The 26,635-nt window shown below is 42.0% G+C and overlaps 1 protein-coding gene across 1 annotated transcript in view; it reads right to left on the bottom strand.

Annotated features, from left to right (window-relative positions):
- The window catches only part of LOC110487938 (adhesion G protein-coupled receptor B2-like), a 217,402-nt gene that overhangs the window by 119,956 nt on the left and 70,811 nt on the right, over window positions 1-26,635 (bottom strand). Inside the window, exon 12 of the mRNA XM_036970608.1 lies at window positions 6,524-6,650. Within this exon, the coding sequence (XP_036826503.1) occupies window positions 6,524-6,650 (127 nt within the window). The remainder of the gene's footprint in view (window positions 1-6,523; window positions 6,651-26,635) is intronic.

The following is a 26,635-nucleotide window of genomic DNA, read 5'->3' as shown; positions in this document are numbered from 1 at the left end:
TTTTATATGGAAAGGATGTTATTGTTGAAATGGCTACAGGGATGGCATCTTATTGCACAATTGAGATGTGTGTGTGTGTGCGTGCACGTGTGTGTGTGTGTGTGTGTGTGTGTGTGTGTGTGTGTGTGTGCGTGCGTGCGTGTGTGTGTGTGTGAGCGTCATACTACACCCCAGGGAGATGGGAAGACAGCCAGATGTATTTGTATTGGTGAGATGTGTATAACAGTTAACACCTATGGAGACCTACCTGGGGTGGCAGGTAGCCTAGTGGTTAGAGCATTGGGCCAGTAACCACACAAGCTGGCTTTAACGTCTCTTGCGTATTTTGACGTTTGGATGACAAACGTGCCCAAAGTAAACTGCCTGTTACTCAGGTCCAGAAGCTAGGATATGCATATGCATGGTACTATTGGATAGAAAATACTCTGAAGTTTCTAAAACTGTTAAAATAATGTCTGTGAGTATAACAGAACTGATATGGCAGGTGAAAACCCGAGGAAAATCCATCCAGGAAGTGAGATTTTTTTTATGTGAGTTGTTTTCCATTGAATGCCTAATGACTATGTTATGTGTTAGTGCCCAGATTGCAGTTCCTATGGCTTCCACTAGATGTCAGCAGTCTTTAGACATGCTTTCAGGTTTGTATTTTGAAAAACGACGAGTAAAAAGACCTTTTGGTCAGAAGACAGGGGAAGAATGCAGAGCTGCTTTGTGCGCATGATGGATAGCGCGCCGTTCGTTGTTTTTCCTTTCTATTGAAAACGCTATTGTCCGGTTGAAATATTATTGATTATTTAGACAATAGAGAAACTGAGGATTAATTATAACCATCGTTTGGCATGTTTCAATAAACTTTACTGGTACTATTAGGATGTATTCGTCTGCATGTTTTGACCGCCCTGGAGCCAGTAGATTACTGAACAAAACGCGCCAACAAAACTGACTTTTTGGGACATAAAGAGGGACTTTATCGAACAAAACTAACATTTATTGTGCAACAGGGAGTCTTCTTAGTGCAACCATATGAAGATCATCAAAGGTAAGTGATTAATTTCATCGCTATTTCTGACTTGTGCGACTCCTCTACTTGGCTGGAAAATGTTTGTATGCTTCTGTAAACGGGGCACTGTCCTCAGATAATCGCATGGTATGCTTTCCCCGTAAAGCCTTTTTGAAATCTGAGACAGCGGCTGGATTAACAAGAAGTTCATCTTTAAGCCTGATGTATAACACTTGTATATTTTATGAATGTTTATTATGAAGATTTCTGTATTCTGAATTTGGCGCTGTGCCATTTCACCAGATGTTGGTCAGGTGGGACGCTACCATCCCACCTGGTTTTAAGACACAGCTGAACCCTACTCATCATAGTTCATACTATAAGAAAAGTGTCTCCCAATGTCTCTAACAATTACAGATGTTTTCTTGCCCAGCCACGACGATGTACAGCAGTAGAGAACTGAACAAAGTCCCCATTCATAAACCATGTTTGAGCTAATCAAAGGAGGAAGCACTTTTTCTTTAAACACCTTAACATTCTACTAGCAGGCTACTTGTGGTCTCCCCACGGTTGAACTGAACAGTGACTAGACAGTGGTTAGATAATTAGCTAATGAGCTCTGTGTTGTGTTTACTGATGAGCCCAGCCAAGCAGAGCAAAGTTCTCCCTTAATCAACTAATGAACCAAGCATCCACATAGTTCTATTTGTACTATCTAAACAAACAATCTCACTGAAAGGAAAAGTCCTTAGTGAATAAACATTTTGTGTAAATATTTGTTTTATTAGTCCACTGTTGATACAGTTCTGCTGTAGTTTTGTATGTCAGCACACACACGTTTTAAAGATATTGGATTTTCAAGAAGCGAAGTGTCACTTGCCACATTATCATGATGATGCGTTTTGACTGCTGACATGCAAATAATTTTGGGAATGTCTTAACGGTGGACTAGTGGAAAAAAAATCCTAAATAAAGTTTTGTGTGGACTTGCAGGCATGTCATTATTATTCGAGGTCCGGGTCTCAAGTCAAGTTCAGAATTGAACAGGTCGAGTCTCGAGTCAAATCCAAGTCCTGCAATCTAAGAGCAAGTCAAGTCGGGTTACAAGTTTTTTCAAGTCAAGTAAAAAAAATCTATACCTGCAATGATTTGTTGAACTGTAAATCTGTGTCTGTTTATCGAGGCTACCAGACAGCCCTTTTCATTATTTAGTCTACACCATATTTTGATTATGAAATAAAACATTTTAGCAATCAATTCCAAAGGCAAGCTTCATAAATAAATTATGAATTTCAACCAAATTTGACATACCGAAATAGCTGATCCTATAGCTGTACAGCAAATCAGCAATCTGTTTGTTAGCTCAGTGGTTCTCAAACGTTTTGAACCGCAACCCCCAAAAATAAACGTTTTAAAGCTTGTCACCCCCACACATGCACAAGCACACGAGCACACGCATGCTGCCAAAATTTAGCCTGTCTCGAAGATGAGAAGAACATTTAATTTTGATAGAATGTTCTACCCTTTATTTATTTTCATATTTATTGTTAATTTGTTTTGTCATTATTATCATAGTAAATGACCATTTTTATTCAAAGCCTATTTAGAAATCGTAAGCAGTTTTTTAAATAACTCATGCAAAAATGTTTTGTTTCCTTTTGTTGAGACATTTTCTTTGGCTAAATTAAGTTCTGTCTGCTTAATTTTGTGCTTCATATTTAGTAAAGGTTAAACGTAGGCCTGTTGTAAAATAAATATAACTAGGCTATTGCGGTCATTTGTTGGGTAGGCCTACGGTAGGCAATCACCTTTGATGGTAATAGCTGAAACCATGAAAAGGAAAAAACAGAGGAGAAGATGCTAAACTTAATGTAATGCCACAATCGAATAACCTTTTCACATGTTCCCCATAACAATGAATTGACTTACTTTTGATTATTACACAGTTTAGAAACTTCTGTGAAGGTGTGGTTGTCACACCCTGACCATAGAGAGGCTTTTTATTCTCTATTTTGGTTAGGCCAGGGTGTGACTATGGTGGGCATTCTATGTTCTTTTTTCTATGTTTTTGTATTTCTTTGTTTTTGGCCGGGTGTGGTTCTCAATCAGCTGTCTGTCATTGTCTCTGATTGAGAATCATACTTAGGTAGCCTTTTCCCACCTGTGTGGTGTGGGTAGTTACTTTCTGTTTAGTGTGTTTTGCACCTGATGGAGCTGTTTTGGTTGTTCCTTTTGTTACTTTGTATTTAGTGTTCAGTTCTATTTAATAAAATGACGAACACGTACCATGCTGCACCTTGGTCCTCACCTTCTTCCTCTGAATGCCATGACAGTGGTGTTGTATGGATATTATTAAGCATAGCAACTGACTTTGACAGCTGAACTTGAGGTCAGGAAGAATGGTTTAAGCCTCCCAGAGTTACTCTTTAATCTAATAATTTATGAAATCACCAGGTAGCCTATTGCTGTGACAAAGATGCGTCAGTGGCAGATTGCTAAACTGTATTTTATATGGATAACATTAATGTAGACTACTCTATTTTTGCAACGCAAAACCGAAGAAAAAATGAAGAAAGTGCTTTCTGGTCAATAATCTTATGTGCACCCGCTTTGCGCGCCAATGCTGATGACTGGTCATTGGTCAACAGTCAAGACTTGCACATTTTTGGTTCTGAAGCACAGATTTTGATGTTTTTAAATAATAATTTGGTGCAATGTTATAGACCTATGTTAATGCCCAGATTGAGCAAGCAAAGGTATACATATAAAATACAAATATTAGGCCATATAAAATCTATTCAAATATGTGTATATATATAAAATAAAAAATACATCTCACTCAGGTTCACACTGAAAACCTTCCCACAACCTTCTCACAACCATCTCACAACGCCCAATTTGAGATCCGCTGCGCTAGCTCACCTGACCTGTGTTGATGGAAAGTTTGCTGGTCCAATCAGAGGGCCAAGTGTGTGTTTCACTAGCCAATCTCTGGCTGCGTTGAGAGTGATACATGGAGACTCTGTCTGTGCCACAAAATGAGTGACAAAATGTTACAAAACCTGGCCAGATCATTTCAAGTCATCAGTCTCAAATCAAAGTTGATTCCCGAGTCATGAGGGTCCAAGTCCAAGTCAAGTCTCAAGTTATTATATTCTCTATCAAGTTGAGTCTCAAGTCATATGACTCCAGTCCACACCTCTGCTGGCAGGATGGTTAGTTGTTTGACTCATTGAGTGGAGACAAATCTGTCCATCCCTACTCCCGCTACCCCTCCCTGGCGCTATAGTGCGCCAGTCTGCCCATCATTGTGCACACCTGTCACCATCGTTACGCGCACCAGCGCATCTTTGGACTCATCTGGACTCCATTACTTTGTTGATTGCATCTCCTATATCTACCTGTTCCTCGGATTCATCCTTGTGTCAGCAATATTGTGGTTATGTTACCGCTGTCCAGATCCTTGTTTGTTTTATGTCGGTTATTTATTAAATGTTCACTCCCTGTACTTGCTTCTCGTCTCCCAGCGTCTGTCCTCACACAAATCTACTTAAAACGCTGAGTGTGGTACCAAATGACATTTTAGAAGACTGGTGTACATTTCACGTCTGTAGTTATTGGTACATGCATTTGAAATCATACATTTACATACACTTAGGAGTCATTAAAACTAGTTTTTCAACCACTCCACAAATTTCTTGTTAACAAACTATAGCTTTGGCAAGTCGGTTAGGACATCTACTTTGTGCATGACACAAGTCATTTTTCCAACAATTGTTTACAGACAGATTATTTCACTGTATCGCAATTTCAGTGGGTCAGAACATTACATACACTACGTTGACTGTGCCTTTAAACAGCTTGGAAAATTCCATAAAATGATGTCATGGCTTTAGAAGCTTCTGATAGGCTAATTGACATAATTTGAGTCAATTGAATGTGTACCAGTGGATGTATTTCAAGACCTTCCTTCAAACTCAGTGACTCTTTGCTTGACATCATAGGAAAATCAAAAGAAATCTGCCAAGACCTCAGAAAAAAAATGGTGGACCTCCACAAGTCTGGTTCATCCTTGGGAGCAATTTCCAAATGCCTGAAGGTACCACGTTCATCTGTACAAACAATAGTACACAAGTATAAACACCATGGGATCACGCAGCCGTCATACCACTCAGGAAGGAGACACATTCTGCATCCTAGAGATGAACGTACTTTGATGTGAAAAGTGCAAATCATTCCCAATACAACAGCAATGGACCTCGTGAAGATGCTGGAGGAAACAGGTACAAAAGTATCTATGTCCACAGTAAAACGAGTCCTAGATCAACAAATCCTGAAAGGCCGCTCAGCCAGGAAGAAGTCACCGCTCCAAAACAACCACAAAAAAGTCAGAGTACGGTTTGCAACTGCACATGGAGCCAAAGATCGTACTTTTTGGAGAAATGTCCTCTGGTATGATGAAAGAAAAAATAGAACTGTTTGGCCATAATGACCATTGTTATATTTGGAGGAAAAAGGGGGAGGCTTGAATGACGAAGAACACCATCCCAACCGTGAAGCACGAGGGGTGGCAGCATCATGTTGTGGGGGTGCTTTGCTGCAGGAGGGACAGGTGCACTTCACAAAATGGATGGCATCACGAGGCAGGACAATTATGTTGATTTATTGAAGCAACATCTCAAGACATCAATCAGGAAGTTAAAGCTTGGTCGCAAATGGTTCTTCCAAATGGACAATGACCCCAAGCACATTTCCAAAGTTGTGGCAAAATGGCTTAAGGACAACAAAGTCAAGGTATTGGAGTGGCCATCACAAAGCCCTGACCTCAATCCTACAGAAAATGTGTGGGCAGAACTGAAAAAGCATGTGCGAGCAAGGAGGCCTACAAAGCTGACTCAGTTACATCCGCTCTGTCTGGAGGAAGGGGCCAAAATTCACCCACCTTATTGTGGGAAGCTTGTGGAAGGCTACCCGAAACGTTTGACCCGAGTTAAACAATTTAAAGGCAATGCTAGCAAATACTAATTGAGTGGATGTAAACTTCTGACCCACTGGGAATGTGATGAAAGAAATAAAAGCTGAAATAAATAATTCTCTCTACTATTATTCTGACATTTCACATTCTTAAAATAAAGTGGTGGTCCTAACTGACCTAAGACAGGACATTTTTACTAGGATTTAATGTCAGGAATTGTGAAAAACTGAGTTTAAATGTATCTGGCTAACGTGTATGTAAACCTCCGACTTCAACTGTAGCTATATGAAGTAGTCTAGTCTATCAAATCTCTAAAGTATTTCTTTCAGCTGTATCTCATACAGCCACTTGTCTCCTGTCTCAAACTTCAAGGACAACCAGTGAATTTCTTCCATTTCCCTAACCAAGTGGACTGTTTAAAATAAAGTAACAACAATCTCTAGCTTGTAAATTTCCACACAACACACCAACACATTAGCTTGTTGGCTCCAGGTCGTGTTACCTCGGTAACCTCAGTGTTATAGAGCAGAGTGGGAAATGTGACTCACCGGGTCTTTAGCTTGCTGCGCTAGTATGGCATAGGTGGAGATCCTGCTGCAAAGGCATTTGGTATGGACAGCGGCAGAAGTGAGCGTTTGGCAGCCCTCTGTGTCCCAGTTCTCAGCACCAGCTTCCCTGAAGGTGTGGGAAACATGGGACACACGCAGTGAGGAAAACGCACACACCAACACACAAAAAAAAGGTCACAGAGGAGCACACACATGCACTCAAACCAAATGTCTAAAAGAGAAAAGAGAAGAGAGAGAGAGAGGGAGAGAGAGAGAGTGTACACAAACAACAAGTGTGTGGTTAAAATCAGCAAAAAACACACACCTTTCTTTCCACAGAGCCGTGGAGTGAGACATGGATGCAGCTTAAGCCCCACCCTCTTCATCATATATATGAACGACTTGGCAAGGGCACTAGAACAGTCTGCAGTACTTGGCCTCACCCTACTAGAATCTGAACTCAAATGTCTACTGTTTGCTGATGATCTGGTGATTCTGTCACCAACCAAGGGCCTACAGCAGCACCTAGATCTTCTGCACAGATTCTGCCAGACCTGGGATCTGACAGTAAATCTCAGTAAGAACAAAATAATGGTGATTCAAAAAAGGTCCAGTCACAAGGACAACAAATACAAATTCCATCTAGACACCGTTTCCTTAGAGCACACAAAAAACTTTACATACAGTAACTCGGCCAAAACATCAGCGCCACAGGTAACTTCCACAAAGCTGTGAACGATCTGAGAGAAAAAGCAAGAAGGGCATTCTATGCCATCCAAAGGAACATAAAATTTGACATACGATTTAGGATCTGGCTAAATATACTTGAATCAGTTATAGAACCCATTGCCCTTTATGGTTGTGAGGTCTGGGGTCCGCTCACCAACCAATAATTCACAAAATGAGACAAACATCAAATTGAGCTGCAAAAAATATCCTCAGTGTACAACGTAAAACACCTAATAATGCATGCTGAGCAGAATCAGGTCGATACCCGCTAATTATTCAAATCCAGAAAGGAGCAGCTAAATTCTACAACCACCTAAAATGAAGCAATTCCCAAACCTTACATAATAAAGCCATCACCTACAGAGAGATGTACCTGGAGAAGAGTCCCCTAAGCAAGCTGGTCCTGGGGCTCTGTTCATAAGCACAAACAGACCCCACAGAGCACCAGGACAGCAACACTATTAGACCCAAGCAAATCATGTGAAAACAATACGATAATTACATGACACATTGGAAAGAATCAACAAAAAAACTGAGCAAACTAGAATGCTATTTGGCCAGGTAGAGAACACAGTGGCAGAATACCTGACCACTGTGACTGACCCAAATTTAAGGAAAGCTTTGACTATGTACAGATTCTGTGAGCATAGCCTTGCTATTGAGAAAGGCCAACGTAGGCAGACCATGCTCTCAAAAGAAGACAGGCTATGTGCACACTGCCCACAAAATGAGGTGGAAACTGAGCTGTACTTCCTAATCTCCTGCCAAATGTATGTATTTGTAACTCTGAAATCCATTTGCATTGCTAGTTATAGCCTAATGTTAGCTAGCTAGCTAACGTTGAACCTAGTTGGTTAGCTTTAGGTACCTGCAGTTTAATACTACAACAATTCATGCATGGGTTGGGATTATGGGTCTTTGTTTAGCTAGCTAGCTACATGTCTAAACATGACCCATCAAGTTAGCCAGTTGGGTCTGGGGGTGACCAGTCAAGTTAATAAGGTGTGTCTCGAGTGATTACAGGTGTGTCTAGGGGTGATTACGGCCATCTATCGCATTTCATGAACATGTGTACATGTCTAGACAATGGTGACCCATAAAATTAGCTAGATGTGGCTAGGGGGTGGGTATAGCATTTATTTCACTAGACCCATCAATTTAGACAACTATGTCTGCATAAGATGAATCTAATAATTATAAAATATGTTTATCTGTACACATTTTATTTTATGCAAGTAACCAGTTCCCTGTACCGTTTACACCTTCTGTATCATGTGCATGTGACAATTACACTTTGATTTTATTTGATATAGTGTGTGTTTACCAGAGAAGTTAATGTCAAGAACAACATGACCTGCACCAAAGTCAGATTAGGATATATTCCAAGGACTAGATAAAGTGTATTTTTATCTGACGCTACTACTTTCACCACTTTTAGTCTTAATCTATAGTTGTTTACTACATTACCTTACTTGCTTTGTTTAGCATATGGCCTCACAAGTGAATCCTTAACTTATTTGGGGTAGGGGGCAGTATTTTCACGTCCGGATGAAAAGCGTGCCCAGAGTGAACTGCCTGCTACTATGGACCAGATTTTAGGATATGCATATCATTAGTATATTTGGATAGAAAACTCTCACTCTGAAGTTTCTAAAACTGTTTGAATGATGTCTGTGAGCATAACAGAACTCATATGGCAGGCAAAAAGCTGAGAAAAAATCCAACCAGGAAGTGGGAAATCTGAGGTTTGTAGGTTTTCAACTCTCTGCTTATCCAAGATACAGTGGAGATTGGGTCATGTTGTATTCCTAAGGCTCACACTAGATGTCAACAGTCTATATAACCTTGTTTGGTGCTTCTACTGTGGAGTGGGGCCGAATGAGAGGGGAACGAGTCAGGTGTCTGGCAGAGAGCCATAGGCTTGTGACGCGCGTTCACGTGAAAGTTACCTCACGTTCCATTGCTTTTCTACAGAGAAAGGAATTCTCCGAATGGAACATTATTGAAGATTTATGTTAAAAACATCCTAAAGATTGATTCTATACATCGTTTCACATGTTTCTACGGACTGTAACGGAACCTTTTGGACTTTTCGTCCGTACTTTCCGCTGGACTTGCACGCATGTCGTGAGTTTAGATTGTGTACTGAACGCGCGAACAACAAGGAGGAATTTGGACATCAATTATGGACATTATCGAACAAAACAAATATCTATTGTGGAAATGGGAATCCTGGGAGTTCATTCTGATGAAGATCATCAAAGGTAAGTGAATATTTCTAATGCTATTTATGACTTCTGTTGACTCCAACATTGCGGATGTCTCTTTGGGTTGATTTGTCGTCTGAGTGCCGTACTCAAATTATTGCATGGTGTGCTTTTTCCGTTAAAAAATAAATACATTTGACACAGCGGTTCCATTAACCTTTCTGATCTCCCCATCCCGGATCCGGGATCGTGAATACAGACTCAAGCTCATTACCATAACGCAACGTTAACTATTCATGAAAATCGCAAATGAAATGAAATAAATATGCTAGCTCTCAAGCTTAGCCTTTTGTTAACAACACTGTCATCTCAGATTTTCAAAATATGCTTCTCAACCATTGCAAAACAAGCATTTGTGTAACAGTATTGATGGCTAACGTAGCATTTAGCATTAGCATTCAGCTGGCAACATTTACACAAAAAAACAGAAAAGCATTCAAAAAAATCATTTACCTTTGAAGAACTTCAGATGTTTTCAATGAGGAGACTCTCAGATAGCAAATGTTCAGTTTTTCCTGAAAGATTATTTGTTTAGGACAAATCGCTCCGTTTTCTGCGTCACGTTTAGCTATGAAAAAACCCCTGTATCCAGGATTGTGTAAATCTATCAGCAAGCTCATTAGCATAACACAACGTTAACTATTTATGAAAATCGCAAATGAAATGAAATAAATATGCCATCTCTCAAGCTTAGCCTTTTGTAAACAACACTGTCATCTCAGATTTTCAAAATATGCTTCTCAACCATAGGAAAACAATCATTTGTGTAAAAGTAGCTAGCTAGAGTTAGCATTTCGCGTTAGCATTTAGCGTTAGCATTAGCGTTAGCATCCAGCACGCAACATTAACAAAAACATAAAAGCCTTCAAATAAAATAATTTACCTTTGAAGAACTTCTGATGTTTTCAATGAGGATACTCTCAGTTAGATAGCAGATGCTCAGTTTTTCCAAAAAGATTCCTTGTGTATTAGAAATAGCTCCGTTTTATACATCACATTTGGCTACCAAAAAAAATCCATAAATTCAGTCCTCAAAACGCAAACTTTTTTCCAAATTAACTCCATAATATCGACTGAAAACATGGCAAATGTTGTTTAGAATCAATCATCAAGGTGTTTTTCACATATCTCTTCATTGATACATCGTTCTTGGACACATGCTTTCTCCCCTGAATCAAATGGTAAAGTAGAAGCAGCTGGCAATTGCGCACCGAATTCGACGCAGGACACCAGGCGGACACTTGGAAAATGTAGTCTCTTATGGTCAATCTTCCAATGATATGCCTACAAATACGTCACAATGCTGCTAAGACCTTGGGCGAACGACAGAGAGTGTAGGCTCATTCGTTGCGCAATCACAGCCATATAAGGAGAGAATGGAAAACAGAGCTTCAGAAATTCTGCTAATTCCTGGGTGATGCATCCTCTTGGTTTCGCCTGTAGAATGAGTTCTGGGGCACTTACAGACAAAATCTTTGCAGATTCTGAAACTTCAGAGTGTTTTCTTTCCAAAACTGTCAAGAATATGCATAGTTGAGCATCTTTTCGTGACAAAATATCGCGCTTAAAATCATAGACAAAAAGAGCTCTCCAGTAGGTGTGCCAAAACATACAAGGGACATTTTCTCAAAAGGAAGTTACAATTTCATCAACTTTCAAAGTATAATTACTTTCCCATTGTTCCTCAACTGCAGTGTATGATATACCATTTTGTAGCTCGTTCTCTACTTTTATCCAACGTAAAAAATACAACTACAATTTTTGCTGCATAATACCAAATTGTGGTGGTCGGTCACATACAGCTATATATACATATTCGTATGTGGACACCCCTTCAAATTAGTGGATTCGGCTATTTCAGCCACACCCACTTCTGACAGGTGTATAAAATCGAGCACACAGACATGCAATCTCCATATCTCCATAAACAAACAATGGCAGTAGAATGGCCTTACTGAAGAGCTCTTCAACATGGCACTGTCATAGGATGCCACCTTTCCAACAAGTCAGCTCATACATGTTCTGCCCTGCTAGAGCTGCCCTGGTCAACTGTAAGTGCAGCCATTGTGATTTGGAAACGTCTAAGAGCAACAAAGACTCTGAAGCAAATTGGTAGACCAGTCAAGCTCACAGAACTGGAAGGCGCAGTGCTGAAGCCCGTAGTGCATAAAACTCGTCTGTCCTAACTTGAAACACTCACTACCAAGTTCCAAACTGGCTCTGGAAATGTCAGCACCACAACTGTCCATCGGCAGCTTCATGAAATGGGTTTCCATGGCCGAGCAGCTGCACACAAACCTAAGATCACCATGCGCAATGCCAAGCTTCAGCTGGAGTGGTGTAAAGCTCGCCGTCATTGGACTCTGGAGCAGTGGAAACGCGTTCTCTTGAGTGATTAATCACGCTTCACCACCAGCAGCCCGACGAATTAATAAGGGTTTGGTGGACGCCAGGAGAACTCTACCTGACCAAATGCATAGTGCCAACTGTAAAGTTTGGTGGAGGAGGAATAATGGTCTGGGGCTGTTTTTCATGGTTCAGGCCAGGCCCCTTAGTTCCAGTCAATAACATTTGTGCTTATTGTCTCTTCTCTAAATAGTTGTAAAATTCTATAGACATGGATTAAATGAGCTTCCACCCACTTTTGAAATCTTCTCTTTGTCTCTCTCTTGTCCCGTTGGGCAATGTTGTGCCTCTCCTCTCTCTCCTGATGAATTAGATAGTGGTTTGCCTTGCTCTCTGCGGGTGATGTGTTTAAAATTCTCGAATGAAAAGTGTGATGTTAAGGTCGATCAATGGGAACATTCAGAGTCTCTAATTGAACTAATGACCAGCCTTACAGACATTGACATGCCAACCACGCTCTACTACAAATGTCTTGTACCAGTTTTACTATTTATAACAGTGATACAAGTCTTCAAAGAGCTGTTAGAAAGTGACTCTAACTGTACTAATGACCAGTCTGACACAGCTATCGACAATAACTATGCTCTGCCTTGTCTCTGGCACGTCAAATAACGACCAGTCTGACACACAGCTATCGACACTAAACTATGCTCTGCCTTGTCTCTGGCACGTCAACTAATGCCAGACTGTGGCGCCAGTTATAACAGAGTTGTTATGAGAATTCAAAGAGATTCTTTAGAGCAATATGTATGCTTAGCCCTGACACTTACTGAACTAACTGTCAGCCCCCTCAGGACTTGGCGTTAATTAAGTACAGCTGAAACAGAATTTACTGCCTCTGTTATAACACAGATGAGACGTAATCAACATTAAACCAGTTGGTAATGCTGCCACCGTACACAGACCGAGACACAGAAGGCATGTTCTTGTTCAAAAGGGGTTATTATTAATGAAGAAGTTTTTTCTTGACAAACTTCTATTGTCCCCCATGAACCCTGCGATTCGGAATCCCCTTCACAGTTCCAGTTTGGATCTCGGTTGGAAAGAGAGGTAGAGACACAATTTTAAGAAACCACCTTCCTTCTAAATGATATTTCATAGCTGTACTAGGTCAAACACCTGCTGTGGAAGGGCCAAAGATTTGGTAGACCAACAGCTTTGAGAGCATGGTCAGGGGCAAAAGGACATCAGTCTGCAACCTGGTAAGGGACAGACAGTCACTATGCTGTAAACACTGGCATGGCACCTGCTAGAGATTATAATCTGAGCCCTGGCATATAACACTTAGATTACACTGATTTCAACAGACAGACAGACAGACAGACAGACAGACAGACAGACAGACAGACAGACAGACAGACAGACAGACAGACAGACAGACAGACAGACAGACAGACAGGCACGCACGCAAGCAACGCACGCACGCACACACACACACACACACACACAAGCCCAGCTGGTTGACATATAATCAGTGATTATCTGTGACTGTCTGCTGAACTATGGATAGGCAATGTGTGTGTCTGTCTGTTGCACAAAAAGTATATGTTAGAGACCCATCATTTGGAGTATGTCATAGCTAAATGTTATAGCTACATGTTGCAGGTAGATGTCATAGCTACATGTTACAGGTAGATGTTATAGGTACATTTCATAGCTACATGTCATAGCTACATGTCATAGCTACATGTCATAGCTACATTTCATAGCTACATTTGATCGGTACGCATAGGAAGCTTTTCGGTAAAACAGCAAAAAATGGGCCATGGGCACTTTCACTCATTGACTCACAGTCTCGGACATACACACGTACACACTCATAGACACACAGACCTTCTCACATGCGTACCACACCGCTCACGTCGCGTTTGCAAGCGTGTACATGTTTAAAACCTGTTAGAGCTCTAGGGGCACTATTTCATTTTTGGATAAAAAACGTTCCCGTTTTAAGCGCGATATTTTGTCACGAAAAGATGCTCGACTATGCATATTATTGACAGTTTTGGAAAGAAAACACTCTGAAGTTTCAGAATCTGCAAAGATTTTGTCTGTAAGTGCCCCAGAACTCATTCTACAGGCGAAACCAAGATGATGCATCACCCAGGAATTAGCAGAATTTCTGAAGCTCTGTTTTCCATTCTCTCCTTATATGGCTGTGATTGCGCAACGAATGAGCCTACACTTTCTGTCGTTCGCCCAAGGTCTTAGCAGCATTGTGACGTATTTGTAGGCATATCATTGGAAGATTGACCATAAGAGACTACATTTTCCAAGTGTCCGCCTGGTGTCCTGCGTCGAATTCGGTGCGCAATTGCCAGCTGCTTCTACTTTACCATTTGATTCAGGGGAGAAAGCATGTGTCCAAGAACGATGTATCAATGAAGAGATATGTGAAAAACACCTTGATGATTGATTCTAAACAACGTTTGCCATGTTTTCAGTCGATATTATGGAGTTAATTTGGAAAAAAGTTCGCGTTTTGAGGACTGAATTTTCGGATTTTTTTTGGTAGCCAAATGTGATGTATAAAACGGAGCTATTTCTAATACACAAGGAATCTTTTTGGAAAAACTGAGCATCTGCTATCTAACTGAGAGTATCCTCATTGAAAACATCAGAAGTTCTTCAAAGGTAAATGATTTTATTTGAAGGCTTTTATGTTTTTGTTAATGTTGCGTGCTGGATGCTAACGCTAATGCTAACGCTAAATGCTAACGCGAAATGCTAACGCTAGCTAGCTACTTTTACACAAATGATTGTTTTCCTATGGTTGAGAAGCATATTTTGAAAATCTGAGATGACAGTGTTGTTTACAAAAGGCTAAGCTTGAGAGATGGCATATTTATTTCATTTCATTTGCGATTTTCATAAATAGTTAACGTTGTGTTATGCTAATGAGCTTGCTGATAGATTTACACAATCCTGGATACAGGGGTTTTTTCATAGCTAAACGTGACGCAGAAAACGGAGCGATTTGTCCTAAACAAATAATCTTTCAGGAAAAACTGAACATTTGCTATCTGAGAGTCTCCTCATTGAAAACATCTGAAGTTCTTCAAAGGTAAATGATTTTATTTGAATGCTTTTCTGTTTTTTTGTGTAAATGTTGCCAGCTGAATGCTAATGCTAAATGCTACGTTAGCCATCAATACTGTTACACAAATGCTTGTTTTGCAATGGTTGAGAAGCATATTTTGAAAATCTGAGATGACAGTGTTGTTAACAAAAGGCTAAGCTTGAGAGCTAGCATATTTATTTCATTTCATTTGCGATTTTCATGAATAGTTAACGTTGCGTTATGGTAATGAGCTTGAGTCTGTATTCACGATCCCGGATCCGGGATGGGGAGATCAGAAAGGTTAATGTTTTTCATCTGTCCCCAAATTAATATAATTGATTCAGAGTTTGTTTTGATATTTCAACTTGCGTGTCCTGATAGCGTCTGGTGTGGGTCAACACGCACGCGCGGTTTGGTCAGCATGTCAGACATACACACGTACACACTCCTAGACACACCTTCACAACTATCTCTGACATAAACACGTACTGTACACACTCAGACATTCACCTTAACACTCATATCCTTCCACATGACCCAGTTGTTACATAATGTGTCTAAGCAGTGACACTACAAACACTGAAGACATCTTTGTTGGTGATGACACTGCTAACGGATAGCAGCATGCACTCAGTGTGTGTGTTTGTGTGTGTGTCAAAGAGAAAGAGAGAACACATATACAAGAGTGCACATACGTGTGTGTGTGTGTGTTTGCTAGGGTGTGTGTGTGTGTGTGTGTGTGTGTGTGTGCAAGTGCACCTGTGTGCCTTTGAACAGACCCAAAAACCACAATAATGTTCAGCAGCGCTTTGAGAGTTAACAGTAGATATACTAGTCAACCTCCGGAGTGGAGAGTATTTAAATTTTTTATTGAACCTTTATTTAACTTGGCAAGTCAGTTAAGAACAAAATCTTATTTACAATGATGGCCTACACCGGCCAAACCTGAGCCAATTTGGTGCAGCCCTATGGGACTCCCAATCACGACCGGTTGTGATACAGCTTGGATTCGAACCAGGGTATCTGTAGTGACGCCGCTAGCACTGAGATACAGTGCCTTAGACCGCTGTGCCATTCGGGAGCCCAGAGTATCATTTATCCAGGTGTAAACGTCCATGAAGAACAGACCTTGGACCAGTTAACCTTTCCAAAGTCCTTCCAAATGACCTTTTTAACTGGTACCGGTTCCCTTCAGACGAGTCCTGTGACACTTGTGGGTGTCATAGAGCAACTCACCTGTCCATCTCCTCAGTTGAATTCCGTGCTGTCACTGTCACTTGCCCACTCAAGATTAACATTTTTGTCATCTATCGCCCACAAGGTGCCCTTAGAGAGTCCCGAAATTATCTTGACACCTTGATAATCTAATTTCCTGACGACGGTTCACAGCTCTTCGTATTTGGCAATTTCAGCCTCCTGACTTCTGCCTTCGATTCATATCTTTCCAACTCTCTCTTTTCAACCCTTGCCTCATTTGAACTCACCCTTTCCCAGTCCCCTCCCACTCACAAGGCAGGCAATGAACTTGACCTCATCTTTACTATAGGCTGTTTGCTTACCAATCTCCCATCAACCACCTCCAGGTCTCTGATCACTACTTTGTTTCCTTTTCTGTCTCCCTCTCCTCCAACCCTAGACACTCAGCCCCTACCCAGATGGTCATGCGCCATCTCAATCTTCGCTCTCGCTCCCACTACTCTCTCCTCTTCTATCCTATCATCTCTCCCTTCTGCTAAATCCTTCTCCCTTCTGTATTCTGATTCTGCCTCTTCAACCTTACTCTCCTCCCTTTCCGCATTCTAGGACTCGCCCTGTCCCCCTTTCCTCCCGGCCAGCCCGGCCCTCCCCAATAGCTCATTGGCTGAGTGACTCATTGCGAGCATCTGTGGGCAGCTGAATGAAAATGAAGGAAAAGTCAACTTCTGGAGGACCTATCATCTTTCCACTCCCTCCTTTCTACCTTCTCTTCCTCTGTATCTGCTGCTAAAGCCACATTCTAGCACTCAGCATTTCAAGCTTCTGCCTATAATCCTAGGAAACTCTTTTCCACCTTCTCCTCCCTCCTTAACCCCCCTGCTGTGTTCCAGTCCAATCAGAGTGATGTACAAGTTTTCTCTTTGAAAAATGTAGTTCATATTATCTGATTGTCATAAGGTTCCATGACTTTGTCCAAACAGGGCATCTGAACACACAAAATACAATTGGATGATTTTCATTACATTTTGGGTGTTTCAATTCACTTATGTACACCTGTGGTGTTCCTGGCCAAAAATGGCCATTAGAAATGAATGGGTGAGACTACAATTAGTGTATAAAATTGAGCCCATTCATCAGATGGACACACTTCCTCTCCCAGAGTCCCACATGCATGTGTGTTTGAGCACACACCTCACTTTCCTTCTTGGCTTCCATGGCAACCGCCATGGGAACCTTTCCCCAGTAGAGTTTGTCCCCCACGGGTACCACACCTGTTTGCGTTCTCCCAAACAATCGCAACATTCAATAATATATAGAACCTTTCTCACAGCTCTGGTATATAAAGCTTTTTAGAGGCCTTGTTCACAATTCATTCTGTGTCACCACAATGACAAAAAAACATACTGTATGTGAGGCTCTTGATCATCTCTTTGATCGTGACACTGGTGAGGAGGAGAGAGTCCTTGTTAAACTTTGACACAACGTAGTCTGTGATAAACAGCACACTATGTTTTATCTGAGTGTTTGGTACAGTCAAAATAATCCATACAAAAACAAGTTGTATGAGCTCAGGTCAATGAGGCTGTCATGACGTGGCACTTTCTGGGCATAGATCGTGGCATCCCCCTCACTCTCTCTCTCCTACACCCAGGTTCTGTTATCTCAGATCGTAAATTCCTGGCGGAGACTCTCTCCCACTGGACATGCAGAAAGAGACACATAGAGAGAACAAAGGATTTCACATGGCGAACTCCTAAATCCCCTAAATGGGGATTTGATACAAAAGGTCCACTTGTGAGAAGGTGGGAATGGTTCATGGACATTTAAGGGACGGGTATGAGAAGTGTGTTTCATTTGGTGACCTCAGAGGGGACTGGAAACACACATAACTAGATCTCTGAATATGTACATTTCTCAATTATGGGGTTTGCATCCAATTCTTGAATAAAATGAATGAACAAAGATGAAATGATTTGTGAAATGATGTAAGGTGATGTTAAACCTTTAATGAAAGATAAAAGTATTCCCTTTAAAGTTGAACCAAGTCATTGGCCCGCCCTCATAAGCACAGACATGATCTGGTATCAAGGAACAGTCCTTTTCTACTGTTACAAATAAAAACCCCTCCTGAAGAAATCCTCTTCAGACCACACGTACCTCGATGGACACCGAGGGGGCACAGGTTGACTTTAGACCACAAAAACCTCCGTTTAAGCTAAGGTTGCAATGGTTGTTGAATTCCTAACCATGTGGAGCATTGGATACACGACGGGAAACGGTTCAATTCTGAGACTATCGATCCCGACAGAATAAGAGCAAATCTTAGATACTAATTACTAGTCTGCAGCTAGAAATGATGTCAACCTGGGATGCGAAGACCGACAACAGCCGGTCATCTATTCAATGAGAACATTGCTGAATGGTACTCTGAAGTATCCATCCTAACCACGAAAGACTGATCTTCAGGGAAGCAGAGAGAGAGAGAGAGAGAGACGATGATGATGAACTGGCTCTCCAACAGACAGATGGACGATTCCAACAGAGATCGCGATGACACACTGAGCGGAAATATATATATTGATTGCAGTTATTCTGTGGAAAGGATTAGCATTTCAATTAATATAATTATCTACTGTGTAGTGATTCCTTTTTTGCCTTTCCCGCTCTTCTCAGTCCACACCCACTTCCCTTTCTCCACCAAGCCGTCCTATCGGCTCAGCCCACTAGGGAACCTCCCATATAATTTCCTTGTAACCATATCTACTGTTTGTTTAAGCATTTCTGTGATTATTTAGTTAGTCAGTAAATAAATGATTAAGACAATTGGTGTATGGATGATCTATAGTATAGGCTGAGTTCATGCAGATAAACAACCATTTACGACGTTTGGAATGAGACTAACGTGAGGTAAAGAATAATTCATTAATTAGAAGACTAATTGATCAGATATTAAAATATCTGAAGAGTTATATTAGGAAAATTATAACTTTGTAATCTGAAGATTTTCCTTGGTGCCCCGGCTTCCTAGTTAATTACATTTACATGATTAGTTTAGTTAGTTAACATGAAACGAACACAACAGGAGGGTTAATCCACCACCCCCTCCAAACTCACTCTCTGTGGACAACATTGTCAACCACTTTGAAAAGAAGGTTGGTGACACCTGCTCCTCATTCAGTCAACCTATTGAGTCAAACTCTCACAGAACTACCCTACGTCTTGACCTCTTTCTCCCCTCTCTCTCCAGATAAAATCTGTCGATAAGTGAGGTCCGGTCGCCTCAGACAACATGCTCCATCTACACCTCACCTCCTTCAGAGCATCTCTGGAGACCGTCTCCTGCTGCAACCTATTCAGAATTCTGCAGCCAGCCTGGTGTTCAACCTTCCCGAAGCCTCCAATGTCACCCCACTGCTCCTCACACTCCACTGGCTTCCGGTTGAACACTAGAGCCAAACTAAGAGAAGCTGCCCTTCCAAAGGACAGATCAAAACAACACATTGTCTCTTTATCTCCTGTACCAGAGGAATGTTTCACTGCTGGTTAATTTTGTTTCCCTGTCAGTCATTTTCTCATTGGATATTCAAGAGTATTTTAGTACTTTGTTCATTAGTCCTCTGAGTGGTTTTGTTCTATTAGCAGGGATGAGGTGGAAGGTGAGCAGGACAGAGCTGGTTGGTGCTACTCTTTCTATCAGTAGGAGTCACGACAAAAGCCAACCATGCAGTCAAGCATGCAACACACACACACACACACACACACACACACACACACACAACAATGGCACATGTAGGCGTGCGGCTTATCCCAAGGAAGAGGGGGAGGATGGCAGACAAACACTCTCAATCTGGTTATAAGGAGATCGGTGCTTAGGCTTTCCATGAATGAGTGAGAAAATAAGGGATCAGGACAATGAAAGACAGAATAAGGGATCAGGACAATGAAAGACAGAACAAGGGAGCAGGACAATGAAAGACAGAATAAGGGAGCAGGACAATGAAAGACAGAATAAGGGAGCAGGACAATGAAAGACAGAATAAGGGATCAGGACAATGAAAGACAGAACAAGGGAGCAGGACAATGAAAGACAGAACAAGGGAGCAGGACAATGAAAGACAGAATAAGGGAGCAGGACAATGAAAGACAGAACAAGGGAGCAGGACAATGAAAGACAGAATAAGGGAGCGGGACAATGAAAGACAGAATATGGGAGCAGGACAATGAAAGACAGAATAAGGGAGCAGGCCATTGAAAGACAGAATAAAGGAGCAGGACATTGAAAGACTGAATAAAGGTCAGAAGGTTAATTATAAAGGGAGGTTAACACCCTTATAGTGCATTTCAATAGAAATATCTAAATATAGAGAAATAAAGTGAGACGTTCCAAGAAAGAGTAAGACGACAATAGAAGTTGTTATAGTAACGGTGGGTGGTACTCGTGGTACTCGTGCTTCGTCTCACTCAGAAGTTGTGTAGCAGGTTTAGGTGACAACAATGCCTGCCATGGACATTTCCAAGTTGCTTTGAATGTTGTAAATCATAGTGTAAGAACACATTTAAAGCCTCAAAGGATAATATGATCCAACTTTCAAAACAAGTCCTTTTTGGCAGGCAACAACACGCTAGCTAGCTATTAAGCTTGCAAGGACACTCACTAATTTGTTTTGTAAACAATTAAGAAGCTAGTTAGCTTCCACATGCTCTTGTCAAACTGTCAAAAGAGAAGCTAGCAAGTGACAATATGTGCCAAAAAACAGTCTAAAAAACATTTCAGGGAATATAAATCTGATTTAACCATTCAGATACAAGTCATATTTGTATCTGATTTCAAACCACCTATGGATGTGGTTTACATATGACTCCAAAATATCAGATTGAAATGTGCTTTCTGGCTGTTCAGACTGCAGGAAATAGTTCAGACCAAAATCGGATATGAGAAAAAAATTATTTTTTAAGTCACTTCAAACTGCCTATGTGAACAATGCTACAATTGTCCATTAATTTCCTTTGAGGAGCCCAATGGGCTCCCAGTGACAATACACTTCCTCAATAAATATGAGATTCATAACATTAATGTCTAATCGTCAACTTTGTCTCGATGGTGGTGTCGTTATGATGTTGGTGTCGTTACTGTATACTCTCTCTCTAAAATCTTGTACAGGAGTGCTTCAGTGCAACCTCTGGCCCCTGGCCCTTGGTCCCTGGCCAGGCTAATTGCTAACTCCTAAGCCTCTTTAGAGGGATTAGCTATCTTCCTGGTGTGCTAGCTAGCCCAGAGCAAAGGAACACTGGTTGCCGTGAGATCCTGAGATAGCCTACGCAGACCTTGGAAACCTATTCTTCATGCTGGCACCAAATGATCTGTGACAATAACAAATTTTGATTCTAACTATACTGAACAAAAATATAAACACAACATGTCAAGTGTTGGTCCCATGTTTCATGAGCTGAAATAAAACATCCCAGACTTGTTTCATACCCAAAAAAAGCTTATTTCTCTCAAATTGTGTGCACAAATTGTTTACATCCCTGCTAGTGAGCATTTCTCCTTTGCCAAGATAATCCATCCACCTGACAGGTGTGGCATATCAAGAAGATGATTAAACAGCAGGATCAGGTGCATCTTATGCTAGGGGCAACAAAAGGCCACTAAAATGTGAAGTTTTGTCACATAACACAATGCCACAGATGTGTTTGACGGAGCGTGCAATTGGCATGCTGACTGCAGGAATGTACACCAGAGCTGTTGCCAGAGAAATACATTTTAATTTCTCTACCATAAGCCGCCACCAACGTCGTTTTAGAGAATTTGGCAGTACATCCAACCGGCCTCACAACCGCAGACCACGTGTAACCACGCCAGCCCGGGACCTGAGACAGCTGATGAAACTGTGGGTTTGCACAACCAAATAATTATTTGACAAACTGTCAGTAACCGTCTCATGGAAGCTCCTCTGCATGCTTGTCGTCCACACCAGAGTCTTGACAGTCTCAACAGTAGCGGGCAGATGGCAGACAGCGTGGTGCTGTGTGGGAGAGTGGTTTGCTGATGTCAACGTTGTGAACAGAGTGCCCTATGGTGGCGGTGGGGTTATGGTACAAGCATGGCCCCATTGACATTGACGGGGCTGTAGTGGAGCAGGTTGAGAGCTTCAAGTTCCTTGGCGTCCACATCACCAACAAACTAACATGGTCCAAGCATACCAAGACAGTCATGAAGAGGGCATGACAAAACCTATTCCCCCTCAGGAGACTGAAAAGATTTGGCATGCGTCCTCAGATCCTAAAAAGGTTTTAAAGCTGCACCATCGAGAGCATCCTGACGGGTTGCATCACTGTCTGGTATAGCAACTGCTCTGCCTCCGACCTCAAGGCACTACAGTAGGGTAGTGTGAACGGCCCAGTACATCACCAGGGCCAAGCTTCCTGCCATTCAGGAATTTTATACCAGGCGGTGTCAGAGGAAGGCCCTAAAAATTGTCAAAGACTCCAGCCATCCCAGTCATAGACTGTTCTCTCTGCTACCATATGGCAAGTGATACCGGAGCGCCAAGTCTAATACCAAGAGGCTCCTAAATAACCTCTACCCCCAGGCCATGAGACTCCTGAAAAGCTCATTCGCATTGACCCCCCTCCCCCGTAACACAGCTGCTACACTCTGCTATTATCACTTTAATAACTCTACCAGCATGTAAATATTACCTCAATTAAACTGCTTCCTCAGCCAAAACAGTCAACTTTGGCTCGGTCTCCTTGTCAAAAAAACATATACCCTCACAACAGACAACTACTGTACATGTACACTAGTGCAAGAGAATAGATCTAATAGAGTAGACTCACCCCTTTAGCACCCAAACTATGGGTCCTGAGATGGATGTATGTCCCAAACTATGGGTCCAGAGATGGATGGATGTCCCAAACTATGGGTCCAGAGATGGAGGTATGTCCCAAACTATGGGTCCAGAGATGGATGGATGTCCCAAACTATGGGTCCAGAGATGGAGGTATGTCCCAAACTATGGGTCCAGCGATGGAAGTATGTCCCAAACTATGGGTCCCGAGATGGAGGTATGTCCCAAACTATGGGTCCAGCGATGGATGTATGTCCCAAACTATGGGTCCCGAGATGGAGGTATGTCCCAAACTATGGGTCCCGAGATGGAGGTATGTCCCAAACTATGGGTCCAGCGATGGAAGTATATCCCAAACTATGGGTCCAGAGATGGAGGTATGTCCCAAACTATGGGTCCAGAGATGGAGGTATGTCCCAAACTATGGGTTCAGCGATGACTGTAGCATGTCTCTAAAGTTCTGTACAATTAACCTACACTCTAGTTGCCAATACTGTTGCCCATACCCTGACATAGTGTGGCTATATTCTATACCTACACCATACATCCAAGCTGTTGCATGGAACAGCTCTATACCAAACCCCTAGCAGTGTCCAGCAGCCCTAATTTAAACTGAACAGGTGAAGTCATTCTGACTCTAGCCTAAACTCTAGCTGTCCATAGACACAGCATAAAGCAAACTAAAGTCTACGATCTTGGAGTGTGTGTGTGAGTAGTGTTAAAAGCAGAGTGTGTGTGTGAGTAGTGTTTAAAGCAGAGTGTGTGTGTGAGTAGTGTTTAAAGTGGAGTGTGTGTGTGTAATGTTTCAAGCAGTGTGTGTGTGAGCGTCTGCAGGCTAAAGTCAGTCATGCTGTGGAGAGCTGTTGGACAGAGTGGCAGCTTCCCTTCTGCTCTGTCAGACGGAAAAGTGGAGCAGCCGTCACCCATCCCCCTCCCTCTCCCCCTCTCTCATCCCTCGCTCTGATACCCCCACCCTCTGAATAGCACGTCCGCTGGATGCCTGCCAGAGGGAGGAAGAAGAAGAGGAAGAACAGGAGGAGTAAATGGAGATCTATTTCCACTTCAGGTAGATATCGCCAATAAGGGGCTTAAGGTAAGGGTGTGTGACCACGCTTATTCTAACACACACAGACAGACAGACAGACAGAGACGCACACACAATCTCTTGAATTCTGCAGCAAAGCCTTTGGAACGCACAAAAATAATTGCTAAAACTCCAAAACAAGTTTCAGACTGTGGTCTTGGTTTGTTTCTGGCACACATTTCCATCAAAACACCCTCCACTGGACTAGATTGACTAGGGTTAGGGAAAAGGGTCAATGCTTGGTCTATAATGATGTTATTTACTCATCAACAACCTTCTCTATCCAGGGGAAATAAATGGACTCATAATAACATTATAGTGATTACTCTGATCATTGTCAGTGGTTCATTTGTACACCGTGTCTAATGCTATTGTTGTGTTTGGGTCAATGAGCAACATGACAACATTCTTAATCTCCCCTGTGTTAAATATCCTCCTTACCCTGTCTGACATTTAAATAGATTTCTACAAGAGTCAAATTAAAAGCAAACCAAAAAATATTTTCAGAATGGCTTAATTCTGAGCTTTTATATTTGTTATATGTTGATCATTTGATATGTTAACCCTTTTTTTGTGGGCACAGAGAGGTTGCCTGAGCTAGGTTAATTTGAGGAAGTGAAACATGACTGCCTGAGCAATGGTGCACCGTGGTTGGTCAGTTCAGGTCAAGTTGGCCCAGGATTGGCCAGATTTCACCTGGCTTACAGAATGATGCAGATACTCACTGTTATACAGCTACTCCATGTCTTTTGGCTGGAAGCATAACCTGCAGCACAATGTGATATAACATCTACATACCACAAGAAGATTCAAGGTGTTCATGTGTGTGTTGTGTTTGTGTGTGTGTGTACATCTGTCGTGAGTGTGTTTTGTTTATGTTTGTGTGTGAGTGTGTGTACGTGTGTGTATGTGCATGTGTGTGTATGTTTGCGTGTGTGGGCGTGTGCATAAGCGTGTGTACGTGTGTGTGTGTGTCCCAGCCAAGTCACCTGCGATACAAGTCAGTGTGTGACGTTCATCTACATCTGAGGATGTTAGGAGATGACATGGAAACTGGCCACTAGGGGCGACAGTGAGCGATGTTATCTTCAAGTAGGTTTTGGTTTTGCTAGGGTGCTGTGGATGGGGATGGTGGGTGGGAACAATGCAGGAGTGGCTTTGGGACAAGTCTCTGAATGTCCTTGAGTGGCCCAGCCAGAGCCCGGACTTGAACCCAATCGAACATCTCTGGAGAGACCTGGAAACAGCTGTGAAGCAACGCTCCCCATCCAACCTGACAGAGCTGGAGAGAATGGGAAACTCACCAAATACAGGTGTGCCAAGCTTGTAGTGTCATACCGAAGACTCGGGGCTGTAATCGCTGCCAATGGCGCTTCAACTAAATACTGTTTAAACGGTCTGAATACTTACGTGAATGTGATATTTCCATTTTTTATTTGTTATAAATGTGCAAACATTTATAAAAATCTGTTTTTGCTTTGTCAATATGGGGTAATGGGTGTAGATTGATGAGGGGGAAAAAACAATGTAATCAATGTTATAATAAGGCTATAACATAATAACATTTGGAATATTCAAGAGGTCTGAATACTTTCCAAATGCACTCTATTTGAGTATTCTTTGTGTGTGTGTGTGTGTGTGTGTGTGTATGTGTGTGTATGTGTGTGTGTGACAACAGGTGTTCAAGCCTCCAGATCAGTACAGTGTTCTGGGTCAGGGGCGAGAGAGATGCTGGAGGCAAGATCAGGGACCAATGTCAGAAAGAAGCAGAAAATACATCATCCCTAAGCAGAGAGAGGCTTCAGAGACATAACCCAGCCAGAGAGAGAGAGAGAGAGAGAGAGAGAGAGAGAGAGAGAGAGAGAGAGAGAGAGACATGACCAAGCTAGAGAGAGAGAGACTTGACCAAGCCTGAGAGAGAGAGAGACATGAACCAGCGAGAGAGAGAGAGAGAAATGAACCAGCGAGTGAGAGAGAGAGACATGACCCAGCGAGTGAGAGAGAGAGACATGACCCAGCCAGTGAGAGAGAGAGAGAGACATGACCAAGCTAGAGAGAGAGAGAGAGATGACCCAGCCAGAGAGAGAGAGCGGGAGACATGACCAAGCTAGAGAGAGAGAGAGAGGGAGAGAGAGAGAGAGAGATGACCAAGCTAGCGAGAGAGAGACGTGACCCAGCCAGAGAGAGAGAGACATGACCCAGCCAGAGAAAGAGAGAGAGAGACATGACCCAGCGAGTGAGAGAGACATGACCCAGCCAGATAGAGAGAGAGAGATGATCCAGCTAGATAGAGAGAGAGAGAGAGAGAGACATGACCCAGCGAGTGAGAGAGACATGACCAAGCTAGAGAGAGAGAGATACAACCCATATTTATGCTTATTTATTTTATCTTGTGTCCTTTACCTTTTGTACATTGTTAAAACACTGTATATATATAATATGACATTTGTAATGTCTTTATTGTTTTGAAACTTCTGTATGTGTAATGTTTACTGTTCATTTTTATTGTTTATTTCACTT

The sequence above is a fragment of the Oncorhynchus mykiss genome, chromosome 32 (assembly GCF_013265735.2).
Source record: "Oncorhynchus mykiss isolate Arlee chromosome 32, USDA_OmykA_1.1, whole genome shotgun sequence".
Classification (NCBI taxonomy): domain Eukaryota; kingdom Metazoa; phylum Chordata; class Actinopteri; order Salmoniformes; family Salmonidae; genus Oncorhynchus; species Oncorhynchus mykiss.
This window is presented reverse-complemented; position numbering and strand designations above follow the sequence as displayed.